The following is a 27,213-nucleotide window of genomic DNA, read 5'->3' as shown; positions in this document are numbered from 1 at the left end:
TCTACTTCTACCCATGGTTCAGAATAGGCTGTGTATCAACAGTTATAATTACTGATAATAAATTCGTGGTGATGATAAATTGAAATAGTTGTACTTTGGCTATTTAATGCCTTCCTTTACTTATGTATGTATTCGGAAATACATGTAAAAAGGGAAAAATACACAATATCCATCTAATTTACGCTAAAGCACGAGCATAAATATAATTTAATTCCATGATTCATCTGCCCTCACTAAAGAATGTTTCCAAAAGAAAAATTTACAATCCTAATTTAATTTATTCGTTGTAGAGAAATAAATCAGTAATAAAGCAATCAATTTTAATGCTGTTTATATAAATAACGCATCATTAATAAACATAACTAATAACCTTCCACTAACAATACAATATTACGCGAACATAAACTTGTCATCTTTACAACACCACTGAGAGATCAAATGGCATAATTTTGCTGTAATTTCCACATCTGCTGTAAAATTATACTCATCACACATTCTCGGTATATTATATCTGTGAGGCTTGTTACACACATATTCAGTTCGGCAATATTTACCAAACAATATAACTGACTCGACTCACTTGTTCGGCTTCTGCCGCCCGGTTCATCTACACATATTCAATTTTGCTGCCCGGCTAGGTCGATTAATGCCGAACCGAATATGTGTGTAGCAAGCTTTACAAACATATTTGGTTCGGCAACATAATAATATAATGAACAACAAAATCGTCTCGTACCAATTACTACACTTGTTCGGCTTTTGCCGATTGGGTATTTCCTTCGGGTCCGATCGTCACAATCAAAACATTCAGGCCTAGCGTTGTCGAGCGGCATTTTCTCGCTTATACATCTATCTTATAGAGTCATATCTGTAATCATATCTCCCGGCTCAAGCTTGCTAAACACATATTCGGTTTAATCGGTTTAAAGACCGGAATATGATTAGATGAATTAGATCTGCACAAGCCTAACAAGTGAATTGAATCAGATTTGTTGTTCGATAAATATTGCCGAACCGAATATGTGTGTAGCTAGTCTAAATTGGTATCAAGACGTAATATGCTATTCAGGGATATATTTCGTGGTGAAAGGTATAACGTGTTGAGGTAAAAAGCTTAGCGCCTTGGAGAACGCATTAGGTGTGAATTCTGGTTGTCTTGACTTTTAGGAACTATCTATCAGACAGAAAATAGAGGGAAAATGTGATCAGTCTTCGTCTAAGTCTATTTATCCTTAACCAGATGCGAAAAAAATAGATGTCTCAGGACATACGGTATATAAAACATATACTTATTTGAATCAATATTATCTCTAACTGTTGACCGTTTATTTTTATAGAATTTATATATTATGGAGTTCAAAAATATTACTCTATGGAGCCATTTTGTTGCTGCCTGGACTTGAGTTGAGTTTAGAAATTTTGACCGTGACACGCTAAAACGATGCAAATTATACTATATTTTAACGGACTTCAAGTTAGGCAGAAAATTTAATTATTTAGTGATGAAACTCACCTAGAACAATAGCCAGCGTCTGTGTGGCCTTCTTCTCCTTCTTGGCGAAAGACTTGGCCCGCAGCTTGCCAGCTCTATTGGCCCTGAAGATGGTGAACCTGGCTGCTGACGCCGCACTCCTGAACCGACGCCGAGGAGTCGATATTAACGAGCTGCTGCTTAGCCGGCTGAGCTTCTTCCTGCCAAAGAAAAAGGACTGGTTTAGCTAAAGGGTTAAACTTATTTATTACAATACGCCTTATGTCCTATAAAAATTTTGATACCGCATTTGTAGTAAGAAAGTCAGTAAGTTTTAGATGATACAGACTTAAAGTTGTTTACGAAAGATGCGTTAAAGCTTCAGCATCTTATTTTCTCAAAGCTTATGATGCTGAAAAGTGGGTGCTGATAGAGGGTTACTCCGGAAAAAGCATGTACGCATATGCTATTTTACAAATAAGATTTGTTTTATATTTAGACGATTTCAATTATTATAGTAACAGAAAAAAGTTCTAAATGATTTCACGGTTATATCACTTAAAAACCATTCGCGTTAGTCTGAGTGACCGCAGAAAGACTTTTCCATCAAAAGCGCCTCTAAACATAACATTTTTATCACCGTACTTTTATCAACTTCGCCTTCATATTCCGTCAAGTCTAGTCTAGAATATTGAAATATTCAAGTGCATCGTCGTGAAAACTAATAAAGATCAATTTACTCAAAAAGCACTCAACTTGATAGAGCCGGGTACTATTGTTGAGAAAGTTTTAACTTAGTTCTATGTATGTTGGTCATACGGCATACATTCTACTGTTAGTTCCTGTGAGATATCCTTATCAATTTGCTTTATGATTCTATTAATTAATAAAGTTTTGCTGTCTTTGCGTTCTGTAAAAATATACTCTGATAATTTTTTTACTTTTCTGGATATAAAACTTATTTTTGTGATTTTTAAAGCCTTAAACTTTGTTAGGACAGTAACGATTTGTATAAAGCGGTTTTCAACTATCTTTGGGACAGCGAGACCAAAAAAAAACTCATTTTGTGAGAAAAACCTGATGACACTATGATTGCTAATATTATTGATAAATAGTATCTAAGTAAGTAAATTTTAAGCTTCGCAAATAACTCTACCATAAAGAATAATAGTGTTTATCTTTTTATATGGGTTTATATTCTTTTTACGTTATAAGTTGTGTTGCAAAAAATTTCCAAAACACCATTTTTAATTATAATATCCTCTACTATATTTATAAAGGACTAGAAATAGAATATGTAGATGCCACAGGCTCATTTAAATTTCAACTGTAGAACCTAAAAAACTTTTAAATAAATTCCTAGTACAAAACAGTATTGATATTGGTAGGAAACTCAATATCGTACGAGACAAATATTCGCTCGGGGAGCAAATATATTACACGTTGAACAAATAGCGGAGTTTCGCAGGTATTTGACTTCTTGTGATGGAACTGACTGGCGAGAAGATTCGTATAGGCATATGATTGTATATAAAGTACCTGGTTAGGTTTGTATGGACTTGGTGATGATAAAATGGAGTCTGTGTAGTTTCTATGATGACAATATGATTTTCTCAAAATAGAATTGTACGCCATTGACTTTATCTTTTTTACATTATTAATTGCCCGAGGTAAAATGTATGCGTTTGTTCAGGTTATAAACAAAATTGACGTTCGTAACTTCGTTCAGTATTTTTGGCGTGACTAGATAAAATACCAAACATTTAAAACTACGACATAAACCTGAACAACAAATCGTAACTTAAGAATTTCAAATTATTTAAAATCAGACATAATGTACATTCATGCAAAGAGACCTATTCTAGGTAACAAATCTTTTTATCCGACCGTTATCGTAAGTTAAAAGCCTCATGATTCTGTAATGTATGTAATACAGAAGTATATAACTACAATATCAAACACTAAAGTAATAACTGAATTCTTTAAACATTACCTACTAACAAACATCGAACTAGCAATGTAAACTCAAATTTAAAATAAAAAACTCCCGCGATCCAGTTAATTGATTGCGATTCACTTCGAACTGTTTGACTAACAAAATAAACTGTGTTATCTAAGCTAGCATTTTGAATTGAAAATCCTATGTGAAAATATTGAAAGTTTTTAATTAGTTTACAGATAAACTTTCGCGTTATCTACATGATGATGATATGCATTTTTATGATGTTATCGAAATCACGCATCACTATGGTACTTTCGCTCCATGTTGCCTGTTTTTACAGTTTTTACGCAATATTACATTGCCAAAGAGTATAAAAATCTGTTTAGCCCATGACATCAAAATATAATTTGATTAACAGACAGACATATTAATTATTTAATACCTTTACAATATTTTGCCTCAAACTTCAAAAGTAGTCTTAATACGTAACGTACAACATTGTACCCCTGGGATATCTTGTTTGCAATAAAAATCTGTTCAGCAGTTTACTAAGAACAGGCAGACATAGTTATTTTTATATATTTTCTACACAAATTATATTTTCATGTCAAAATATAAATTTACCAGTAAAAAGCAATATAAACAAGTATTTGTTCAATATGTGTAGTTTGTGTTTTTGTGTAATACAGCTTTGTTTACTCAGCCGGTTATGTGGTCCGAACATTCACACCGCCGCCGCACCGATTCAATTGAAAATGTAAAAATATTAACGATTTACTGGAATTCATATTATAATTTCGTAAACTATTTAAGTATACAAGTCACGTGTGAAAATACAGACTAAAAGAGAGATGAATATGCTTTTTTGCGATTAGATTTCGATGCGATGCTTTGCAATGTAAGAATAAACAGTTGAAGAACTGAGGTGTATAGCGTATACCTATAGCTATTTTATTCTTTTACTGAACAGTTTGTAGAACTTCTTACACAATGTAACACAATGTATTGTTATAAGAATATATTACATAATATATGTGAATAAACAATAAAACTTTTACGTAATTTTTTGCGAAACAAAATCAATAACATATGTAAAAAACCAGTAACAACCATTCCTTTGATAAAACATTTTACACGCTGATAAAAAAATACACTCACGTGCAAAAACGTCCCCTTGGTTTTAATTCTTGTACGATTGAAAAACTTATCTGGTATACAACTGATGTTTATAACCTAATATTAGCAATCCCATAGACACATGGGACCGTATTTCTAACAGAGGGTACCATCTTAAATAGCTATACTTCCGTACCCAAACAGAAAAGCCTTCTCCAAAAATGGTCTATCAAGAAATTGCTCAATCACACTCAACATTGATTTCACTAAAGCGCGCAGGCTTTAAAGGAAAATGGGTCAGTAAGGTGCTTCCATGTTCCATCCGGGGTATAATGACCTGTGGGGGGCTGTCCGGGGTACAGTCACCCCGAAAATTGGGGATGAGGATTGCAACGGACAATAGGATGCGGGTCGGTCATAAACGATTCTTAGGGGATGTGCAGACGGTGTTTTGTATACTAGAGGAAAATGGCTGTCATTTTATTTTGATTTTGAAAAGCAACTCATAATTTTTCGACTTTTGGTAGCGGAAAATATACTGGTGTAAATAACGTTTTAAAAATTGAACATATCCAGAAATTCAAACCTATTTTATTCAATAGCTTTTTGCTGATATTGACCAATGTAGTGAAAAATATTTTGGATCGGGTTTTAATGAGGCATTTGCAGTTTAGGGTAGCGCGATTCCCTACAAGCGTTGCTATCGACTATCAAGAGTTTAAAATGTACTGGAAAAATTGATCTGGTCGCTGATCAGATTTATGTACATTTTTTTTACAGCTAGCCGGTTGTTGATAAGCGATTATCGTAGAGAATTGCACTACATTTCTCACTGCAGTTGCTTAAAGAACGTGAAGTCGCAAACCACACTGGTCCGACGTGATGGATTTCAAGACGTAACCCTTCTTATCTTCTAGAAGGAGAACAAGAGAACCTCCACCATCATCATTCTATCTCCAGTAGTAAGCTACCCACTCCTGTGCACATTTCTCTCAGTCCTACAAATACATTGTTGCAAGTTACTGTCCTCCCTGGTCTGTTCACCTCCTTAGCTATCCATTACAACAATAGAAGATGTCAGTTCAATTTATTATTCATTTCCATTCTGCAATGAACGGCTCCTTTGTGTAAATGCATTTAAGTATAAATTAGGTTCCTCGAAGGAACTAGTGCCTTTGAATGTGTTTGGTCCATTCAATTCAACGGAATTTAAAGTAATTTCGTTAGTTTGAAAGCATTTGTTTTAAGAATTGCAGATTTAGTTTGTTTGTTTTTGTGGTTTGGTGATAAAGTGCTAATAAAAGGAATTTTAATAACTATGTTTCTTAAATATTAGTCGGTTTTAAGTATATTAGTAAGGCGAAGTTGATAAGGTGGTCAACACGCCACTACCAATGCCTTGGGAGGTCGTAGGTTCGATTTTCACAGCGAACAACTATTTGTATTTCCACAAATAGTTGTTTCGGTTCTGGTTGCACTTTGAATCCGTTGTTTGAATGTTTATTAAAATTTTTCCTAACGACACAAAAGCAAATCTTAGTGCGGAAGTTGTCTTTAAAAGAAAGGAAATATAGGTAGGTACGTTGTTTTTAAACACGTTATGCAAATTGAGTTTCAAATAGTAAGAATAAAAAACATGACTGCCCTTACAGAGCGTCAGCTGCATATATGCGACTTCCGCGCTGCGGTCTTGGGCTCGAATCCCAGATGGGCCTAAGGTCGTTGACTTAAGTGCTTCGTAGCACCTGAAGCTGTCGATCTTACGATCAATAGCGCGTGGTTTGAGTTCGTTATAATCCCATCGGGCATTGAGAGTGATGATCAATAGTAGACCTGTGTACTGTGCATACACATCTTGGGCAGTATGATTTAACTACTGTACAATTAACTGGTTTCAATACAAGTATAGTCCGACAACGGCAATAACTTAGTAAAGAGCCTTTTATGCAAGGTTCGTGGTTGGCGGAGGTAAACATAATTCGGGATTTAGAATATGCATGATAGCCAAACACAGAATTATAAGTTTTAATGTACGTAAATTGTTTAATACCAACTGCCAAGGCACTCTACTTAGTTGTTGTACGATAGATACTGTAATCGTATATCGACATTATCTATACTTAATATACTTAATAATATTATAAAGCTGAAGAGTTTGTTTGTTTGTTTGAACGCGCTAATCTCGGGAACTACTGGTCCGATTTGAAAAATTCTTTCAGTGTTAGATAGCCCATTTATCGAGGAAGGCTATAGACTATATATCATCACGCTACGACCAAAAGGAGCAGAGTACCAGTGAAAAATGTTACAAAAACAGGGAAAATTATGATTCTCTTATGTGACGCAAGCAAAGTTGCGCGGGTCAGCTAGTTATACATATAAAACATGTAATCCAATATTAAATCCAAAATGATCAATTAATGAAGCACTAAAATAACATAAACACTGTCACCCAATTAGCAATAAACCGCGCCATTAAAACGAATTAAAATTAAACCACAAATTCACCACAAAAAGTATGAAACAGTTTAAATTAATGTTTTGTGAACTAAAGTTTGTGATCAAAAGGTGTCGGAACACCGTGGAACCAATTTGCAAACTTTGAGCTTAATAACTTGCTGACCTTTGAGTAATGGAGACCACTCCGTTTTGCAAGTTTAAACTAGATTTTTGGGGGTCATGGTAACTTTATACTGCTTTAATACTATTAGGTATACATATAAATAGGCAAAGGTCATTTTTGGGTATACATTTTCTAAAATATTTTTGGCAATGAATATTTTCATAGCCAAAAAGATTTTTTTTATTGTAGGTACTAGTCTAATATGCGATTTATTTACATAGGCTGATGACCAGTGTGACTCGGTCTAAATAGCAAGATAAGTAAGTAGATAAGGTATTGGAAACCATTAAATAATTACCTGAATTTAGGTGAAAAACGCCTGCGTCTCACTTCATTGTTCTCAAAAAAGATTTTTTTATTGTAGGTTATATTAACGTCAAAGTAACTTAACAATCATAGTTTATCTTCAAACAATGTTTGCTGACAAATAGCAATAGTTAAAGTGATATTTTATAAATAGTATGATTGAAATTCCAACAGTGTAAATAAGGTCCAAGAAAGACAACAGTCTGGGCTGCAATAACTTTTACAATTTATGTAGCTCCATTCTTCAAATTCAGTTCATCAAGAATGGAGCTTCCTTTTAAAAGATTTTTATGATTATGCACTACATTTTAATTTCAGCTACCATAGGCAGATCGACAGAGCTATGTGCTCTACGAAGTTGCTTTAACCAACAACGCACGATTACACGGTAATAAGATCAAAACAAAGATGGGAACATAAGAGTCCCCACACAGAAATGACAGCTCCGGTCAGTACCTAACATGAATTCGTGATATAATTGCGCTCAAATCGGTAGTGTACCACATGGGATTCGATCTCACGACCTTTTGATCTGAAACTTTATCCAGTGACCTATTGTTATCATACATTGATGTAATAAAAATCGCTGAAAATCCATTTTTATGGGTTCAAGCCGCGAGCATAAACTATTACTAAAATTCGCATTAAATCTCAGTTAAGCCGATCATACCTTCGTGCTTATCTGAACAGGCTCATATAAAATTATATATTAACCCTTTATAGGCTATAAGGGTTTCAAATAAAAGCCGATCGGTATAGTTTATAGATACCCTCTAGAAAATCGTTAAAGTTTTACGATTGCGATAACCAATCGTTTTCATGGTGTTATGCGTGTTTTAAGAAAAAATAATAGATAAGCATTATTGTTTTATAGTTTTGAAACGCTCCAATGATCTTAAACACGCGCTTGCCCATTTACGGCCTATAATTTTAAAAGACTGACGTTAAACCATTTAGGTATAACTAGCTGACCCGCGCAACTTCGCTTGCGTCACATAAGAGTGAATGGGTCAAAATTTTTCCTGTTTTTGTAACATGTTTTACTGGTAGTCTGCTTCTATTTGTAGTCGTAGCGTGATGATATATAGCCTTTAGCCTTCCTCGATAAATGGTCTATCTAATACTGAAAGAATTTTTTAAATCGGACCAGTAGTTCCTGAGATTAGCGCGTTCGAACAAACAAACTCTTCAGCTTTATAATACTAACCATAAATGTTGTTCGTGATGTAAAATTCCCAACAACGTTAACTAGAATAAAAACCCAAATAAAATAAATCCAGCAGTCTAATACAGTTTTATATAAACCAATGTACACACGAAACATGTGATTAGCATTTATATTCGTTATTACATGGCATTAACATAACAATTGACGGTCCGGTCGGTGCACCTACGGTAATTAATTGAACTTTAGGGATGGACTTCACATATCCGAAAGTGTTTGCGGATATTTTAATTTGTTCGATAGCTTTCGGATAGTTCGAATAGTTGATGGTTTAGGCGTCTGTCTTTTAAATTTAATTGTGTTATAGTTTCGGTTTTTATATTTCTTGACCCTGTTTATTTTTACATAATCGTTATAAATAAATATCATTGGACATCGAACCGACCTCCCGACGCACTGGTAGTTGCGTGGACACCGCTTTAACCACTGTGCCATTTAGTTGAATGTTTTGTATTTATATTCATCGCACCAAAGTAAGTAAGAATGTATTCTAAAATGTCATCTACAGAATAGTCAACAAGTATGTAAATATATAAAACGATAATAAAATCTCAGAAGTAACAAAGAAATAATATCCAAACGAACCACAATAAGGACAAAAGTATTCAAACCAATAAATTGTTTCTTAAACCTTACAAATTGTTTGAACATATCACAAAGTTCAAACAAGCTTTCAAATATTTATCTTATAATTGTTACTTTACTGTTTAAACGTAAAATTGCCTCCATTCATTATAACTTGTTAAGGCGCCGCTAAAAATACGACTACCCTCTAAATACGCGCAGAACAAGTTCGAAGTACCCTCAAGTTATTTAATGTACGAACTCATTTAAACAAACCGAACACTCTTAAGGTTTTATGGTTGTTTAACTTTATTATATTGTGGTCGTTTGATATATTAATATCACTTTTGAAAGACCGTTATTTCAAACGTTTAATATTAATAGAAGGAAAAACTTTATAACCATTAACCTTAAACTGAGAGCTTTGGTACAGATCTTATATAACTTGATACTTTTCAAGGTATTCATAAATTTGTTTAAATGATGTATACTCTCATGGCCAGTTGCGTTTTCTTGTCGGTAAACGATCAGTGGGTTAAGGAAGCTTAGCGTGGACATTTTTTAAATAGGTGGCCGTTTAGTGGTATTAGAGCTGAGCATCTCCGTGCTTCGGAAGGCACGGAAAAATCTCGGCTTCGGGTGTCGACAGGCCATAATTAAGCTCTTGAGGCGGGCTACTAGGTTGATCATACGATGAATGAATGGACGAGTGAGATTTTTAAACTATTTTTGTTATGTGCTAAATATCATCAGAATTTGTACAGCAGTTTTTCGTAAAAGCGGTACAGAGAGATAGATGGACTTTCGCATTTGCACCACTATATTAGTCAGTTTTAAGAGATTTTGACAAGTTCCGCCAAATTATTGCGTAGTTTATATTTCCAGATACAAACTTCATAACTTCTATTATACTCTTCCATTTTATTCCATACGCGATATTGTTCCTCTATTATCTGCATAATTGCTTCAACATACATCCAAGCTCTTTGCACAAGAAATCAACGATAAACATTCACTTTGAAGTTATTTGTACCGTGTAACGGTCGTTGGCCTATTAACCCGTGCTTCTGAACCGTGTAATGCTTATAGAATCTTCACATGTAGGTTAAATGTTCGTTTTCTGTATACCTGACCTGTTATCCTTATGCAAAGAACGAACATTTGAAATTATGGCGATGTTTTTTTGAGTAAGTGAAAAAAAATTGCACATACGGATATACTTACTTACTGCTTGCTCTTAGAGTAAAGATTGTATTATAATTCAACGATTTTTTTGAAAGACTAACTCCTATTATTATAAGCAAAATTTATACATACATACTTTTTTTTTCGTCAGGAAAATGCATTACTGCATGTCCCGCGCTGGGAGGTAGCGGGGGTCTGTCCGGCTCTCCCGCCGGCTACACGTTCCGGGTTTTGAATTTGGGCATACCGACTAAAAACCTGACGGTGTTCCTTTAACAGTCACCATAAAGTGGCCAGGACGCGGTACCTCCAATTGGATACTCCGCGTCCCTATACATACATACTGTATCACATTCCTTCTTATCCTATGGGATAAACCCTTAGTATACTTAATCTACACGTAAGTGAACTTCATTATAATAAACGTACAATATCTACATAATGATGTGTACGTAACCCTCATTTAGTTAAAACAAACTAACCTGAAGCACAGAACAAACCGTGTTGACTAACTTGATAAATTTGTTGACTAAGTAGTGAAGTTGTTTGTTACATGCTATGTTTGAGAGATTGAGTAGTCGAAGGCATAATTTAAAAATAAGGTTTCCACCTAACAAGACCGCAATATACAACAATAGTGTATTCTGTATGATACCGCGGATTTATAATCATTTACCAGCCTCAATACTGGAAACCTTAAATTTTAGTATTTTTAAAAATAAAGTTAAAAAATTACTGCTGGCAAAAGCATACTACACCGTCAGTGAATACCTAGGTGATAAGTTGACATGACCAAGATTTTATTAATTCAAATTGTATTTAATGGACATAATTGTTAATTATTAATATTTGTAATTATTATGACATTTTATATTCGTTTATTCCTCACTGACATTAGGTATTAATTTTTTTTTTGGTATTAATTTTAATTTAATGAATTTGTATTTATTTGAAATGTATAATTTTGCATGCTAAAAGCTGATTATGGTGATTCCTTATACTTGTAACATCTGATAACATGTACCCATATTCGCAAAATAAATGATTGAATTGAATTGAATTGAATTGATTGAATTGAATTGAAGAAACAAAGCTCTTTATTAATATTTTTATAATGTTTTCAGTCTTAATTAAGTAATTGTTTAGGTGGGATATTTTTTAGGTTATGTTTATATAATAGGAAGAATTGGGAGTTTAAGACTATTTTGAAGGAACATTATTAAGTAATTTGGTAAAGATATTTACATATAATACTTACATCAATTTTAAACTAACGTATCGTATAACAATTCAGAAACGTAGATGTATAATAAAATTTTAAATTCATCTTTTTCATGTCTGTTTCGTTTCATAACTGAATAGCTGAATTGATTTACATAAAATTTGCTAGTATCTTCTACTATACATTTCCTCGAAAACACGACTGGAATCACGTTAGCTCGGATATATTAATAAATTAGAGATCATAATAAATATCAATTTCATATTCACAAATTATCTATTATAAGCTTAAACCACTAATTCTAAATCGCAGCAAAACCACGCTATTATATTCTAGACCGCAATTTTCAATCTATCGTACATGAACTAAACATGGTACTTGACGTAACGAGAATAAAACTTAAATAGAACGATGAAATTATATCACAGTTTATTAACAGGATAGTATTGTTTAAATTTTAAAGCGATTTAAGAGCATGCAAAGTTCCTATCCCGCTTTTGGCCAACGTGGTGGACTCATGGCCTAAACCTTCTTTCGAATTGGGAAGAGACCCTTAGGATAGTAAATGGTTAAAAAAAGTTATTATAATATTGTAAAAAGTATAAATAGGTTTGTATTTTCATAATATTAAGTTACATTTTAGCAAAGGCATTATTTTTAGTAGATTTTGTGGTAGAGAAAAAATATATGTATATAGTATATAATATAGTATATAGTAGAAATACAATTATATTGTAAAGAGATATGATTTCATTAAAATAACATGTAATGTTATTCTAAAAAACCTATCAAAGAATTCACCGTCAGAAATATTTTTTTCGGATACTTTTTACACGTGTCACATCACTACAACCTTCTTTACTATTAATTAAATTAAAATTGGAATCCGTTTTTAAATAAGACTGAAAATTATTTGAAATGCGAGTGCTTAATGCTTATGCATTATCGAAACGAAATGGATTTAACGATAAGTAGTGTTAATTTTATTTGTACTTTCAAATTAACTTGGTGTAATTAAATTATTATAAGCGTTTTAATATTTACTGTTAGTTGTGTTGTGGTTTCTTAGTACTTTTATTGATCATCATCTTTATCGTCTTTAGAAAGCAGCCTTGATCTTCAGGATGTTAAAAGCAGTGTGGGGCCTCCCTTTTGCGAAAACGCAACAATCGGCATCTGCTAGTGCTTTTAAGTGTAAGGGGATGTGATACTAGTCGCTGCATCTCGTTTACGAAAAACGACTAAATCGCCGCGGCTTAAAATACTGGTGTGGAGTGAATCATGAAAAAACATTTTATATGATTCTATGAGTTAGACTACTAGTTAGTTAGTTTACTGTAGAAAGTAGAAACCCATAACTTGATATGTATTATATTTGTATGTAAGTACAAATAAATCTGTAAAAAGATTTTTACACAGAAACATCTATGTTATGAAAAAACAACAACAAGTTAAAATCTTATATTAGTAATGTATTCCACAAAAGATAAGCTCATTTAAAGAGGAAACCTCTCAGAGTGCTTGGACGTATGCACTCTGAATTCACATTGTATTATTTACATTTCAGTTTTTTCAAGCGTAGCTTAGTAATATGTGGTAAATACGCAAACAGTAGCAAAAGCTTTGCTCTTTTTGTTGTACTTCTTTGCTAGTAAACTGTTTCACCTACCTATACAATCTTGCGTTATAAGGTGCTTCCCAATAATAAAAAATATACATTAAGTAACATGTATTATTTTGTAAAGAAAATTGTAAATAGAATATGTTATTCCACATTAAAAAAAACTTTTTAGAATAAATATCTTTCTTCTTAAATGTTAGAAAATGTTAGTAAAAGTAAATGACACGTCGACGATATGTCACCTCGATTCAAAAGAATAATATGCACCACATGCAGTTAAACAAAACTTAAACATACTGTCAAAAGATCCTCAACACCTCGCCATATTCAAATCGACGAAAACGAAATTGCAAATATCATTTATTATTCTGTACATTGTCCTCAGCCCGCAGCCAGCGTGGTGGACTCAAGGCTTAACCCCTCCCTCGCTTGGAAGGAGGCTCTTTCTCAGTTTCTCGGCTCTCAGTAATGGGTTAAAAACTCATACGTTATGAAATGGCTTTTCTTTGCATGCCCTCAATAAATATATAATTTTGTACGATGTTCGTAAATTTTATCAACATGAACCTGCAACCATTTATTATTACTTTGCATCACATTTTCGTCAATTTGCTTATAGTTTGGTGTCTATACTTAAAAAGGGAGTACTCACTTCAACTCCGGCTTCTTCGGTCCATCAGTCTTGTCATCTTTTTCTTCTTTTTTGTCTTCTTTCTGCGTAGGGGAGGCGGGGGGAGTGTGCTCCTTCTCCCCGTCAATGTTCGAGGGGGCGTACCCCGAGTCGTTGTTCGTGTTGGGATCCATCATCGGGATGGGAGACGCGAGGTTCGCCATGATGCTGGAGAAATACATGCGAGTCAGGAATGGGGTCGAAAGATGCAAAAATGTGAGCAGAATTAGGTTAATATTGTTTTATATATTAGGTCGGGGAAAAAGTCTTTTCGCATTATAGTATGTATGAACTTGTAATAAAATCTTTTCTCTACACAAAAAAAGCTCGATATTTGATACTCACTGAAAGAAACCTAATAAACCGTGCACTAATTTGTGATTCTTGAAGCCAAAGAGATTTTATTACAAGTTCATTCATACTATAATGCGAAAAGACTTTTTCCCCGACCTAATAAAATCCGTGTGGTAATAGAAAAAAGGGGTATACGATAAAATGCATAAGAAATCTTTAGTTTTCTGCATAATGCGATTAAAACATACATAATAATATAAAAATACGACAATCCAATAACCATTACAAATCCTTGTGTCAGTCGTTAATAGTCATGCAAAAAGAAAGTTATGAAAATTAATAGACCGTCGTCGAAAAGTAGCGTCACAAAATTTTGGTGAGGTTTTGACATTTTTGTAGTTTTTATGAGTGTAATAAGTTTTTTTTCTTATTCAGTGACTTTACTGTATTTTAACGTAGGTGCAAATCTATACAGATGTTATAGAAATAACGTCTTAACTTAAATGATTCTTTTTCTAAAGAATTCTTTATCAAAATAATACAATTTCTTTTTACCATTTTGTAAGACTTCCAATCTTTCTGTTGGCAATACGCAACAAATACGTACATGCATTATTTATTATATTTCCCTCACAATTTATTCGGAACAGACGTAACTGATCAAATCAATTTGATGTTTCAAAAGAGAAATATATTCGCGGTATTTTCTTTCCACGATTTTTCTTCAAAAAAGTGGAGTAAATGTTGACTTATTTTGCTTTAATATTTAACTTAAATACTTGCGTTTTGGTAACTTTCAGCAGCATTTGTTTAGTAGTTAAAATACCTTTATTTGGATGAAAATAATGTGCTTTTGAATCCCTCTTAGGGGTAGGCAGAAAACTAAAGAACGGAACCGCAAAGGCAATTCTTACGAACATCTTTTGCTTCATTCACATTCATTAATCTTGCCATAGACTGCTTACCAAACTTTTTACGCTCACTGCACTGGACGGTAAACGACCAAATGGGTTTAGAAACCTTAGCGCGGACAATCTATAGCTACTATTAAACTCCATGTTTTCGATGAGAGAATATTAGGAAAGAAAAATAATATAACAGCCGTTAAGCCATGACATAAGTCTTCGGGAGACTTAAACAACTTTGATACTAGGTTGCCTAGTGGTCAACCAAGTACATGACGAATGAATAAGTGAGTGGATAAAACATTTATCGATTAAATAACTCAAAAGATTTTTAAATTATAAACTTATTTCAAACATTTTATTTATAGTACCTACCCTGATTTCATTACTAAAAGGTTTTCAATCGCAAATAGTCCGTTGCGTTGAAAACGATTCAATAACTTGAGTCTTTCTCAAAAACCCACTTATTTCGGTTCATTGGTTACGAAATATGATCGTTCTTTATACTTCTGAAAGAGCTACCATTTTAAGACAGGTATTTATTTAAAAGTCTATGTATATTATTATTCTATAGATTGTAAAATTATAGTTATACTACCATTTTTATAGTGACCACTATTGATGCATTTATTATGCAAGAACAAATTTGCAGGTCAATAAAATACTAATAAAGTTAGGTTAGCTATGTGATATAGTCGAGGCCAAATTGTAGATGGGTGACCGTTTATTATAGTCAAAATGACGTGTTTAGGAGTAATTTTAATCATAATATAGATACGGCTGTCATTAGCATCCAGCTTAAATTTAATTAATTAATATAATTTGTGTAGTAGAAATATCGGTTATTTCTTTCGATTGGGAACATTTTAACTTGTTTTGAGAATTTTTTATAACTAATTAAAACTATTATTGATGATTCAGACTCGCTTTTTTGATGAACAGTAAACAATATTTGTATTGAATGTATGAGCCTTAGGCCTATTACCTTAAAAGATAAACATAAAAGATTTTTTAATCGCCATTAAAAATCAAAACACGATAGTTTGCAAAGTCTATAAAAAGATAATAAAACCTCAAAAAGGTATCTCTAAATTTAACTTTAGACATTTTATTGATATTAGTTCTACGCTATTTGCTTTTTTAATCCGATTTTTAGGATCAGTGCGAACATTGAGAAGATTTTCTTTCACCTTGATTGGTTAAATTTTAGTATCAAATTGGACTAAGGGATTGTTGAAATTTTCTATTTATAATAATGGTAATATTAGATTTTTTCTTAAAGCTTTCAAAGTAAACGCGTTTTTAAAGACAGATGTTTATAAAGTTATAGAGATCTTTCGAATAAATATTAATTTTAAACCTTATTCAGGTACACAAATAACCGTTTTTTAAAATCTAGCCGGTTTAAACATTTCTGCTGCATACTTTGTAATAAAGTAAATTAAATACAACACCAAGAGTCCCTAATAATAATTTCATCATCCTTTATTAAAATAACAATCCTATGATCATTTTTAATCATAACTTATTAATGATGACAAGACAATTAATACTTACAGGCCAGTTTCTTCTACAACGGCTGCTAACATGAATCTTGCTGATCTTGAGTTGACCAACTCCTCAGCATATGCTCCCATCTCTGTCCTTCCGAAGCTGTAAGAAAGGGACAAAGTATTAATATGATAACCAGATGAAATAACTATTCATTAGACAAAAAAAAAACTATTTATTTTTGTCTAATAAATAGTTCGATTTTTAGCCAGCTAATGAGTACATAGGAAAAATTAAGATTTTCTTGCTTGCAACTGTAGTTGCAAGCAGTGCAATCTGGGCCAAAACCTCAAGCAATAGTCAAGGTAAATACGTTTGTTTTCATTACAAAGTTGGTTTGTGTAAACCTCTTATTATTATTTTACAAATTTATATAAAGAAATGTTTGAATTGCAGTCGTGGGTAAAATTGCAGATAACATTATCAAATATCAAGTTATCACATGCAAATGCTTTCGTCCAAGGTCGACCGCCTAAGGTCAGCTATTACCCATTACAGTCGCATTAACCCATAATAAAGTACATAATGCTTACCAAACGATTTGAAACGACCTATTTTACCCTCTAACACCACTTTAAGAATAAGGGCTGAATTCTGACTTGAAAAACCGATCTAAATTCGTCTATGAGAAAAGTACAGTGGTAAAGGACTTGTATTGTATTGAATGCTTTCTTAGCCCACCGATGTATTGCAATGATCTCAAGTCTGGCTAATATTATATACCAATTTTACGTCAGTGAAATTCTCGGCAATTATCCGGAGTATAAAAGGACAGTAGTCAAGGACTTGTATTGTATTGAGTGTTTTTTTACCCACCGATGTATTGCAATGATCTCAAGTCTGGCTAATATTATATACCAATTTTACGTCAGTGAAATTCTCGGCAATTATCCGGAGTATAAAAGTTTAAGTTTGTACATGTATACATCGGATATCAAGTGCAATCTCACGATGGTCATGTCGGTTATTGCCCCATTGGGTTATGATTAATGAAAGTGATAGAATAAAGATTATACCTGTGCATTGTGCGCACACTTAGACACTTAACAAACTCTGGCACAGTTTTAAAACTATGCGCGAGTTTATAATTATTATCCTAATCAGTTTTAAAAGGATTACAAAGACTCCAAGATATATTTGGCGTACGTGGAAAACTCAAAGCCTACCTGTTCTGAAGGGTTTCAGCAGTGGGACTTACGGTATTTTTTGTCCTTTTTTATTTCGAATCATTTTATCATGTCCAAAATCCGGCCCTCACTCTAAAACTTTTTCCCACTATGATCTCTCCACAAAACAGTGGTAGATATTCAGAGGACGTCTTTACGAGGGTTTTAGAGGTAATTCCAGAGGGTTCAAACTATCGGTATGTAAATACAAGTGCTTATACAAACGGCTCGAGGATTCAATGTGACCATGAATTTTTCTGTCTATCGAAACTGCTTGTATTGTATTGTTTTAACGAGGTTGGTTTGTTGTGTAGAAATAATTGGAGTAGCCTAAAACTGAAGGTCCATTTTCATTTTCGGGTGTTATTTTTTCTGTCCTTTTTTCCTATGGTATCAAATAATAATAGGGACTAGAAAGGAAATGTTCATAGGTTGCAAGTATCTGACTACGTTAGTAAAGGTAATGGTTTTTGAAGAGGGGGCTGGAAGATACAGAGTCTTTATTGTACAGCCTAAAATATTAAGATTAATAGAGAGAATCATATGGATGATGTCTTAAACAAAAGGTCATTTGCGTAGTAGTCATAATCGCCGACAATGTATGACAAAAATTTAATGTATGAATGCGAATGAAGGAACTTGTAAGGATCGTACCAAGTGGCGTTGACCCCTGTGGGAAAATGCGTGATATTATGTACGTATGCAATAGAGGTATCTATGAAGTAGAACTTTGCACTCAATTATTTGGTTTGAACGACAGAAAAGCGAATGATTCCCTTGTGTCGTCAGCAGCGTTACCTAGTATCCCATTACCAAACTACTTTGTAAGAAATTCACCAAGTTTTTGACAGTCAAAAATTTCCATGCGCCAAATGTTTATGTGTTTGGACTTTGTTGGGTGAGATTCCATAACTTTATGGAATACATTCCAGTGCTGGAATTTCCTGGAAGTTGTTGGCAAACGAAGTATTCCGTGAATTATGTTAATGTGTTACTTCGTGACTTTGGGATGAAACGCATAAACAGGTGGAAAATGTATGGGTTATGAAAACTTTCGAACTTTTGAAGAAACTTTAGGAAGATGGATACTGATAAAAGGATACATTTAACACCAAAGATTTTTCGTCATATTTTACTTAAACTTTTGCAGGACAGTTTAGGGAATCCCCGACCTTAAAACAGACAGTATATACTTCCAATGTAGATGATTTGACCATTTTATACCCCTAATCTCTTGATTTTCAATTCCACCTAACTCAAAACCAACAAGGGTCACACAAATACCTATTTTGTTCCGAATATTTTCTACATTACTTTTGATATCAGAGGCTAGACTTACTTCGAGTCACTAAACATCACTAATATTTGTATCACTATAAAATTCTTCAAAATTTAAAAGAAAGGCTCATTATTTTTAATCCATCCCACACCACACCGCATATATAAGTGTATCAACTTACTCATCATCATCATCTTCATCGTTGCTCCCTGAAGCTGTGTTGGTGGCTCTGTCGTCATGCAAGGAGCCGTCCAACCGCTGCGTCCTAGCAACATTCACTATCACCACAGCCACAGAAGCACTCGATACTTACGTGACCCCTTCGACACATGACCCCCGACACATGACCCCCTAGACACATGGACCCTCGACACGTGACTCCCTAGACACATGACCCCTCGACACATTACCTCCTTAATATAATAAAGTGTGTCAACTTACTCATCACCATCATCTTCATCGTTGCTCCCTGAAGCAGTGTTAGTAGCTCTGTCGTCATGCAGTGAGCCGTCCAGCCGCTGCGTCTGAGCTACATTCTCTATCACCACCGCCGCAGTACCGCTGGAGACAGCTGAGCTGATCGCTGCCGATGTCTTCTTCGCTATGCGCTGTTTTTTCGCTCGTTGTCTTATTGCCTGGGGATTGATATGTATATTGGTGGTGTGTTTAAATACAGTAATCTTATTTTTATAAGAATTCTCATCTTTGAAGGTGTTTCAAGAGTTAACCAGAAACTGTAACGTAATGTCTCGTCCATTTCTCCGGGAATTAATTATGTAAGTAGATTCGGAAAATGTGAAAAGAGCTTGCTTCATTTGTAATATATATAAGAAGATTTTATAAAATGCATATTGCATATCTCAATACATTTTTTTGTAGATCGCATAACTATTTGTTCTTCCTACAAATTAATGTTAAGACGAAGTGCAATATAACTGCGGTAGTTAAAAGGGGGCACATTTAAAATATCATGCGATTGTACTACAATCGTTTAGACAATCTCTTTGTTAGTTTAAACCTAGCTTAGACCATACGAATAAAAAATACCAACCTTAAAAATATTATAATACAGGAACATCATAATGATGCACGGTATATAAAAGGATCCAAGCGAGGAGTAGATGACATAATCCTTGTTATTAAACAGGCAGTCTCCCGGCCTCCTGTCTGGCGTGTTGTTCAGGCCGAGGACGACTGGGGAGCCGATGGCGCCGGAGACCAGCCACGCGACCCCGATCATGCACCAGACGCGACCGTTGCTTTTGTGCTTCGCGTATTTTATTGGTTGAGTTACTGCTATGTACCTGTGGACAAGAGTAGGAAATAAGACGTGTTTTAAAGATTTTTTTTCCACTACTGCTGGGCAAGAGTCTCCTCCCGAGTGAGGAAGGTATTAGGCATTGAGTCCACCACGTTGGCCAAGTTCTCGACGCCCGAGGCAATACACTGAAGACTTTTCGAAGCTTTGTGGGTGTATCCGCTATAAAAAAAAATGGGTAATAGATTACTAAAACTACTCTTCGATTTCACGAACTTTCGATAATCACGCATACTTTTAATTTGAATCCAGATTAGCCCAAAAATTATCTCGGATATTGGTAGGCAATAGACGTTGGGCTATAAATCTATGTACCTCGGAGTCTATGTAAAGCTATTCTACGCCCAGAGTCTCACTAGTTGTGTTTGTATACTGTCACACAGACTTACGAGCGTGATAGAGTAGACAGCATACCTGTGTATTGCTTACATAAATACATCTTATTGTACCATACCTACCTGAGTATCGCTGACTAGTCTCAATGAAACTGGCCGTATTTATGTCTTTCAAACTCTCGCGTTGCATGTTTAATATATAATAGGATATGGGAATTAGGCTGACCACGACCACGGCGAGTGCAACCTGCGCCGAAACGGCATTTCAAGGTAAAATGCGTGTTCGCGTTGATTCCCGTATTCTATTATATATTACTCGAGGCCGCCCGCTACTTCGTCCGCGTGGAAACCCTTCTCGTGTAAATTCCGATCTCTCGGGAACTCCGGGATAAAAAGTGGCCTATGTGTTATTCTGGGTCTTCAGCTGCGTACATACCAAATTTCATCGTAATCGGTTCAGTAGTATTTGCGTGAAAGAGTAACAAACATACATACTCACAAAATTCGCATTTATAATATTAGTAGGATGGCCGAATTTAGGTCACCAAAGGCATTTCATCAGACAAGCAAAGTTCTCTTCACGATGTAAACAAGCCATAACCAGTTAACATTAAAAGCATAAGGGTCTATGTTCCTGACATTAACTAAGACCCTACAGTTATTAATACACAAATAGGGTCCCATTGTGTAGATACCACTATGACCCATAAACTTTTAGTTTCAGGACTATATTATTATTCTGTCAACAGGCTAAGTGGGAAAGAGATAGAGCTATGGGTTGTGTATAGTGCTATCTCTCTCTAATTGAAGAACTTGTGTCAGTTTAAAGCTTTAGCTTTTGGTGTTGTGTAAATAGTTGATTTTGGTAAGATTTGATGGGTGTTTGACCGTGGTAATGATTTTGGATCATAGTTTTCATTATCGTTCAGTTAGTGGTCAAAGTTATTCAAGTCGCCCGAAAGTTGTGATTTTAATCTATACTAATATTATAAAGCTCAAGAGTTTATTTGATTGTTTGGTTGTTTGTTTGTTTGAACGCGCTAATCTCAGGAACTACTAGCCCGATTTGAAAAATTATTTCAGTGTTAGATAGCCCATTTATCGAGGAAGGTTATAGGCTGTATATCATCACGCTACGACCAATAGGAGCAGAGTACCAGTAAAAAATGTTATAAAAACGGAGAAAATTTTGACCCATTCTCGCTTATGTGATGCAAGCGAAGTTGCGCGGGTCAGCTAGTCAAATATAAAATTTTGAGCTAAATGTTATTAATATTATTGTTTGGATAAAGAAAAACCGTTTTACTGACATTTAACAAATGTTTTCTATTAATAAGTTAGTTAGAAACTTTACTATAACAGACGCAAAATAAATTACAAATGAACCAATTCATTTTTATTGGAAATGGTTCTACACAGACCGAAATTCAAATCTAATAAATAATATTTATTAATAACAACTATTCAATCTCCAAAACATCTCACGTGGAGTAATTTCTTTAAAATTTTCAAAAAGCACTTTTATTTTTGTTTATATTTTACTTATTCTTGTATTACACGAAGTTTATGACCCATAGCAAGAACATCTTAAACTCAAACATATTCGAATTACAAGTAATATCTACTACATTATCGTATAAAGTGCAGTATAGAATAAAATGTGAGTATTTCACAAGGTTATTTTCGAGTTAATGAGCCGTACTTCGAGTTAGTGACGATCGAGTGAGTTCAAAGAGTAATCGATGGGTTGTATTTCTTTTTTTTATAGTCGTTGTTGGTTTTAAAGTCGTCAACCTTTGTAAATACAGAAATATGGTGAACAAAATATCTTATTATGTTGAAAAATAAAAGAAATGTTTTGTTAATAAAATATTATAACTGCAATTGAAATTAAATTAGAATTTCAGGTAACAGTTAAGCTTTATTTAGCGCTTCTGGTATGCTTTGAGAACAAAGTAACTTCTTTAAGAAAAAAATAAGTATTACATATAAGAGCATTAAGTCCCCTCGCCGCGTATGTTTATCTGCAATTAACTCCAAATTTTTTAAATGGATTTTCAAGCGGTTTTCACCAATAGATAGAGTGATTTTCGAGAAAGGTTTTAGTAGTATTTCTTGAAATTTACTGGGGCAAACCCGAGCGAGTCGCTAGAATGTAAAAATGGTGCCTTTAACTTTGTGTCAGATTGCAAACTTTACGTAAGTTCAATTTCTGTACAAAACAACATAAATTTTAATATAATTGAAAATGTTTTCACAACTATTTATTACAGGGTTCTTTAAAAATACTTTATAAAGAAAAGGTAAAAAAATCTTAGAAAACGCTAACAAAGTAATCAATTTAATTTATTAGGAACTTCTTTCAATTGACTACTATTACATAACAGAGCCTCCGAAGGTTGGTTTACTGAAACTTTCAGCATTACATAACGTAAAGGTCATTGAGGACTTTATCCGATGCGTAAAGGATATCTAGAAGATAAAACAAATATTTTGTCAAGAACTTTTCATAAATATAAGTTTGATATTTGTTTATTTGAGCTATAAATATCAGTTAAGATATTGTTATTGTTAAATGTTTGAAAGGTCGTGAGTTCGATTTCCAGAAGTGAAATGATGAATATTTAATCATCATCTTAACCAAAGTTTTGCTTTGCATTAATATCATATAATATGATATGGGAATTCTTGAACTTATGTATTTCACTATAGTTTTCACTAGGTAATGGATGTTTGAGCTATCAATCTAGAACAAAGAAAGGTTGTCCTAGTATTGTAAGCAAAATCAAAATCAGAAATCAATCAAATCATTTATTCATTTTGGTCAAATATTGACACTTATGATAGGCGTTCCAATTACTGAATCTACCACTAGCTCGGAAAAGGGGTAGAGCCTTATGAGAAGAGCTTGCAAGAAACTCACGGCCACTCTGCACGTAAAGCAAAAATGCAGTCTCTCTATCTCCCATTTGGGGTAAATTTTGAAATTTGTTGAGGGTCCTACGCTTAGAAATAGCATAGGTAAATAATTTTAAAAGTGCAGTGTGCCCGGTTTAAGGCAATAAGCTCGCTCCCTATTACATAGGACTAACATTGCTCATCGCGTGTGTATTACACACACTTCTGCCTGCACCTTCGGCTATAACTGGCAAGATATTATCTAGTTAAGTACATATATCACTGAAGATAGTTTACTAAACTACCGTATTCTAATGTCATCACAGACTGATCAGTGTATCTAGCTAATGTAATTAAAGCAAGCAGATTAATTACCTCACCACAAAGCGTACATCTAATTAATAGGCTCGGTGTATGAATTTTTAATTACACGTGATTGCTCGCATTATTACCGGTGCTGTGACCTTGTCATCTTGTAATTACGTAGTGCTATGTTTGGAATTAATCTAATATATAAAATTCTCGCGTCACAGTTTTCGTTGCCATACTCCTCCGAAACGGCTTGACCGATTCTCACGAAATTTAGCGCATTTAGAGCATATTGACTAGGTCTGAGAATCGGTCAACAACTATTTTTCATACCCCTCAGTGACACTTTGACAATGGCAAAACAACGTTTGCCGGGTCAGCTAGTGTAGTGTATAAAATCTGACATCTTAGAAGTTTCGGAAGGCACGTGAAATTGTGGGTCTCGACTATTATTTTCAAAGATCTTTGTTTGATCTCTGGCAACCAGTCTTACCGACGGGTATCGTGTTATAAGCAAAGTAACTGGGTTGTGGAGGTTTAAAAGGTTGACAAATTGAGAATTTGGAGCGACGTTCACCGCAAACTTATGCAGCGGATGGTTGCCTGTTTGGTACGGTGTTGTTGCATTTCTTGTACAAACACCCAAATCTGAATAATAATTTAGACAAATTGTGCTTTCTAAGGGTCTCTTCTGAATTGTCGGAATATAATGATTAGATACGATTGGCTTATGAAAGTCGATAGGAAAGAACTTGTAAGACATACCTACTAATGGATTCTTTTTCTTCATACTTCGTAACATTTCATTTATATTTTTTCTATTAACTTATTTCCTACTCGTAAATATAAACGGCGGGCATTTGTACGTCAACCATCTTTTTTAGGGTCCCAAAAGAGACAGAATACCTAACTTTTATAGAAGCTGATCAGTATAAAACCGAGCCACGTATACTAGGGCACGTGAAATAGGGTAACGGAACAGTTATCGTGTGTCAGCGAGTGATGAAATAGGCCTGGAAACGAATTGGACGACTCACCCTACTATGTATTTGTTTGTAGGAAAAACTAAATTGTCTTGTCCAAGTGACAATTTGAGTGTTTCTTTTTCCTTATTTTGTATTGTAATTTGAGTGATGAAAATGTCATGTCAAGGACAGCTTGAAACACAAAAATAAATTGTTAGTTACTCATAAAAAATATTTTACCTCATGGTTAATTGTCAACCTAGTGACAGAGTTTTTCGAGCCCGAAATGAAAGCTTTGACATGGCTTAACGACTATTATCTTAATTGACCACAACCGGGACTGACTATTTAGTTGTCCTCTTAAACATGACGACGCTTAGTTCAGATAGTAAAAGGCGGGCACCCATCTACGGATTCGTGTATCGTTTACGATATGTGAGCGGGAACCGATAGAAATGAAATTATTCTTGGCTGTGTAAAAAATAAGTAGGCAAAAACTGAGATGAAAATCTAATTGAAATTGTCTAGAATTAAAAAATTATGAAATCGAAATTCGCTTTTTAAGTGCCATGGCTGATATCAGCTCAAATTGAATTCCCTGATATTTTCGCGTATTATTATTATATAATTCAGAAGTGATCATAATAAAATGAGTGAAACTGCAGGTACAGCTAGCTGTATACTTAGCATAGGTCTATGTAGGGAGAGGGTTGTTATAACAGTAACGCAATGAGATGGTAAATGCCAATGAACACTGGATTATCATATGTGTAATCGAGTATTGTTCAGTAAATCAGGTATAATTTATCTTTAGTTAACAGTTATTCTATGTAGAGTATAGTAGAACAAGAGTTATTACATCATAAGTACTATTTAGAAGTAAAAAATTAGACAAAAAGAATATTTGCAGAACTTTTTTGCAAGTTTCTTGTTTTTCTTCTCGTAAAGCTCTACACTCTTTCGCAAACTTATGATAAGATAAGTAACGTCAAAAGTGTTAATTTTGATTCGAATCTAAAAAAATCTTAGTTAAATCGGCAAGTATACACCTATAGTCCGACAACTTAGAAAAAAGCTTTGGCGTGTACGACTAATCTAGAGTATAATTAATAATTTTCCGTATTTCCAAAATTATGTAACTGTATTAAACAGGCTACTGTCAGCTGCATAAGTCTGCGGGTCCCCTATTATTATTTACCCATTACCTGGGTAGTTCGTATTATACACTCGCATGTATAAGGCTCTCTATTAAGTTGTTGGACTATATAATCTACTTTAGTTCCTCCTTATTTCTACTAAAGGGACAAATTACCGTCCTAGTGAAAACAGACGCCCGATTATCTATTTAACTGCCTTATATTCAGCGTCTGCGTCACAAATAAGATTATACAGGGTGTTGGTAATGTTGATTACTGCGCTGTTTCTTAAAGACCTGCTCGTTAAGACCATCTGGCTCTGAAGGATACAGAATAAGCGATTAATAAAAATGATTGTTTTGAGTTACGCCCAGTTCCATGGCGTCACGTAGTCAGTGATTTTTAAAATATAAGAACTCCAAATTATCGCAAGATCGTTACTAAGTTACTCAGTAAAGTTTTAATAGAAGTGACTATTAATTTAGTATTTCAACAAGTATTCCTGTTTTGGAATTCAGTTTCATATTAAGTACTATTTGAAAGTGGTGTACATAATATTCTAGATGCTGGCCGCGTTGCCGTCCGCATTGAAAGATTCATTAAGATTAAGGGAAAATAATTGCTGTGTTAATCCAGATTGTAAATTATCTGTAAATCAAATTTCATAAAATCTGTTTAGTAATTTTGAATGAGTATCAAACTTTAAAGCTATGTCATATTTGTAACATTAGTATAAATTTATAAGTATAGAACTCAAAACCTACACAACTACAGTTTAAATACTTATTTGAGTACAAATCTACTCACTATGCAGAGCAAATTACTTGAAGACGAGTTATTATTCAATCCTACGTCAAACCTTAAAGAAAATTTATGCTTTTTAAGATTAAATTTTTCTATATTTTAATAGGTACTAGTTTGGTTTCATGAGCATTCTGCATAAATTGTATAGTTTATCAGAAAGCTATAAATTATAACGTGTTGAACACTTTCAGATTTATGATCTAGAATAAAGTTGGTAATTTGAAACTCTTGCCGTGATGCAAGTTGAGCAAAAAATATTAGGTACTTGCTTTTATGAAAAATGCAACTATGTACCGGTAGAACGGGGT

General features: G+C 33.9%; 1 protein-coding gene across 2 annotated transcripts in view; it reads right to left on the bottom strand.

Moving 5' to 3' along the window:
• The window catches only part of LOC142977301 (dopamine D2-like receptor), a 226,195-nt gene that overhangs the window by 3,985 nt on the left and 194,997 nt on the right, over positions 1-27,213 (bottom strand). Inside the window, exons 6-10 of one of the 2 annotated variants that reach the window (XM_076121118.1) lie at positions 20,192-20,444; positions 19,582-19,775; positions 16,702-16,797; positions 13,928-14,113; positions 1,514-1,692 (exon numbers count right to left, since the gene is read on the bottom strand). In XM_076121118.1, coding sequence (XP_075977233.1) covers positions 1,514-1,692; positions 13,928-14,113; positions 16,702-16,797; positions 19,582-19,775; positions 20,192-20,444 — 908 coding nt within the window. The remainder of the gene's footprint in view (positions 1-1,513; positions 1,693-13,927; positions 14,114-16,701; positions 16,798-19,581; positions 19,776-20,191; positions 20,445-27,213) is intronic. The other variant, XM_076121119.1, reaches the window with a different exon arrangement.

The sequence above is a fragment of the Anticarsia gemmatalis genome, chromosome 12 (assembly GCF_050436995.1).
Source record: "Anticarsia gemmatalis isolate Benzon Research Colony breed Stoneville strain chromosome 12, ilAntGemm2 primary, whole genome shotgun sequence".
Lineage (NCBI taxonomy): Eukaryota > Metazoa > Arthropoda > Insecta > Lepidoptera > Erebidae > Anticarsia > Anticarsia gemmatalis.
This window is presented reverse-complemented; position numbering and strand designations above follow the sequence as displayed.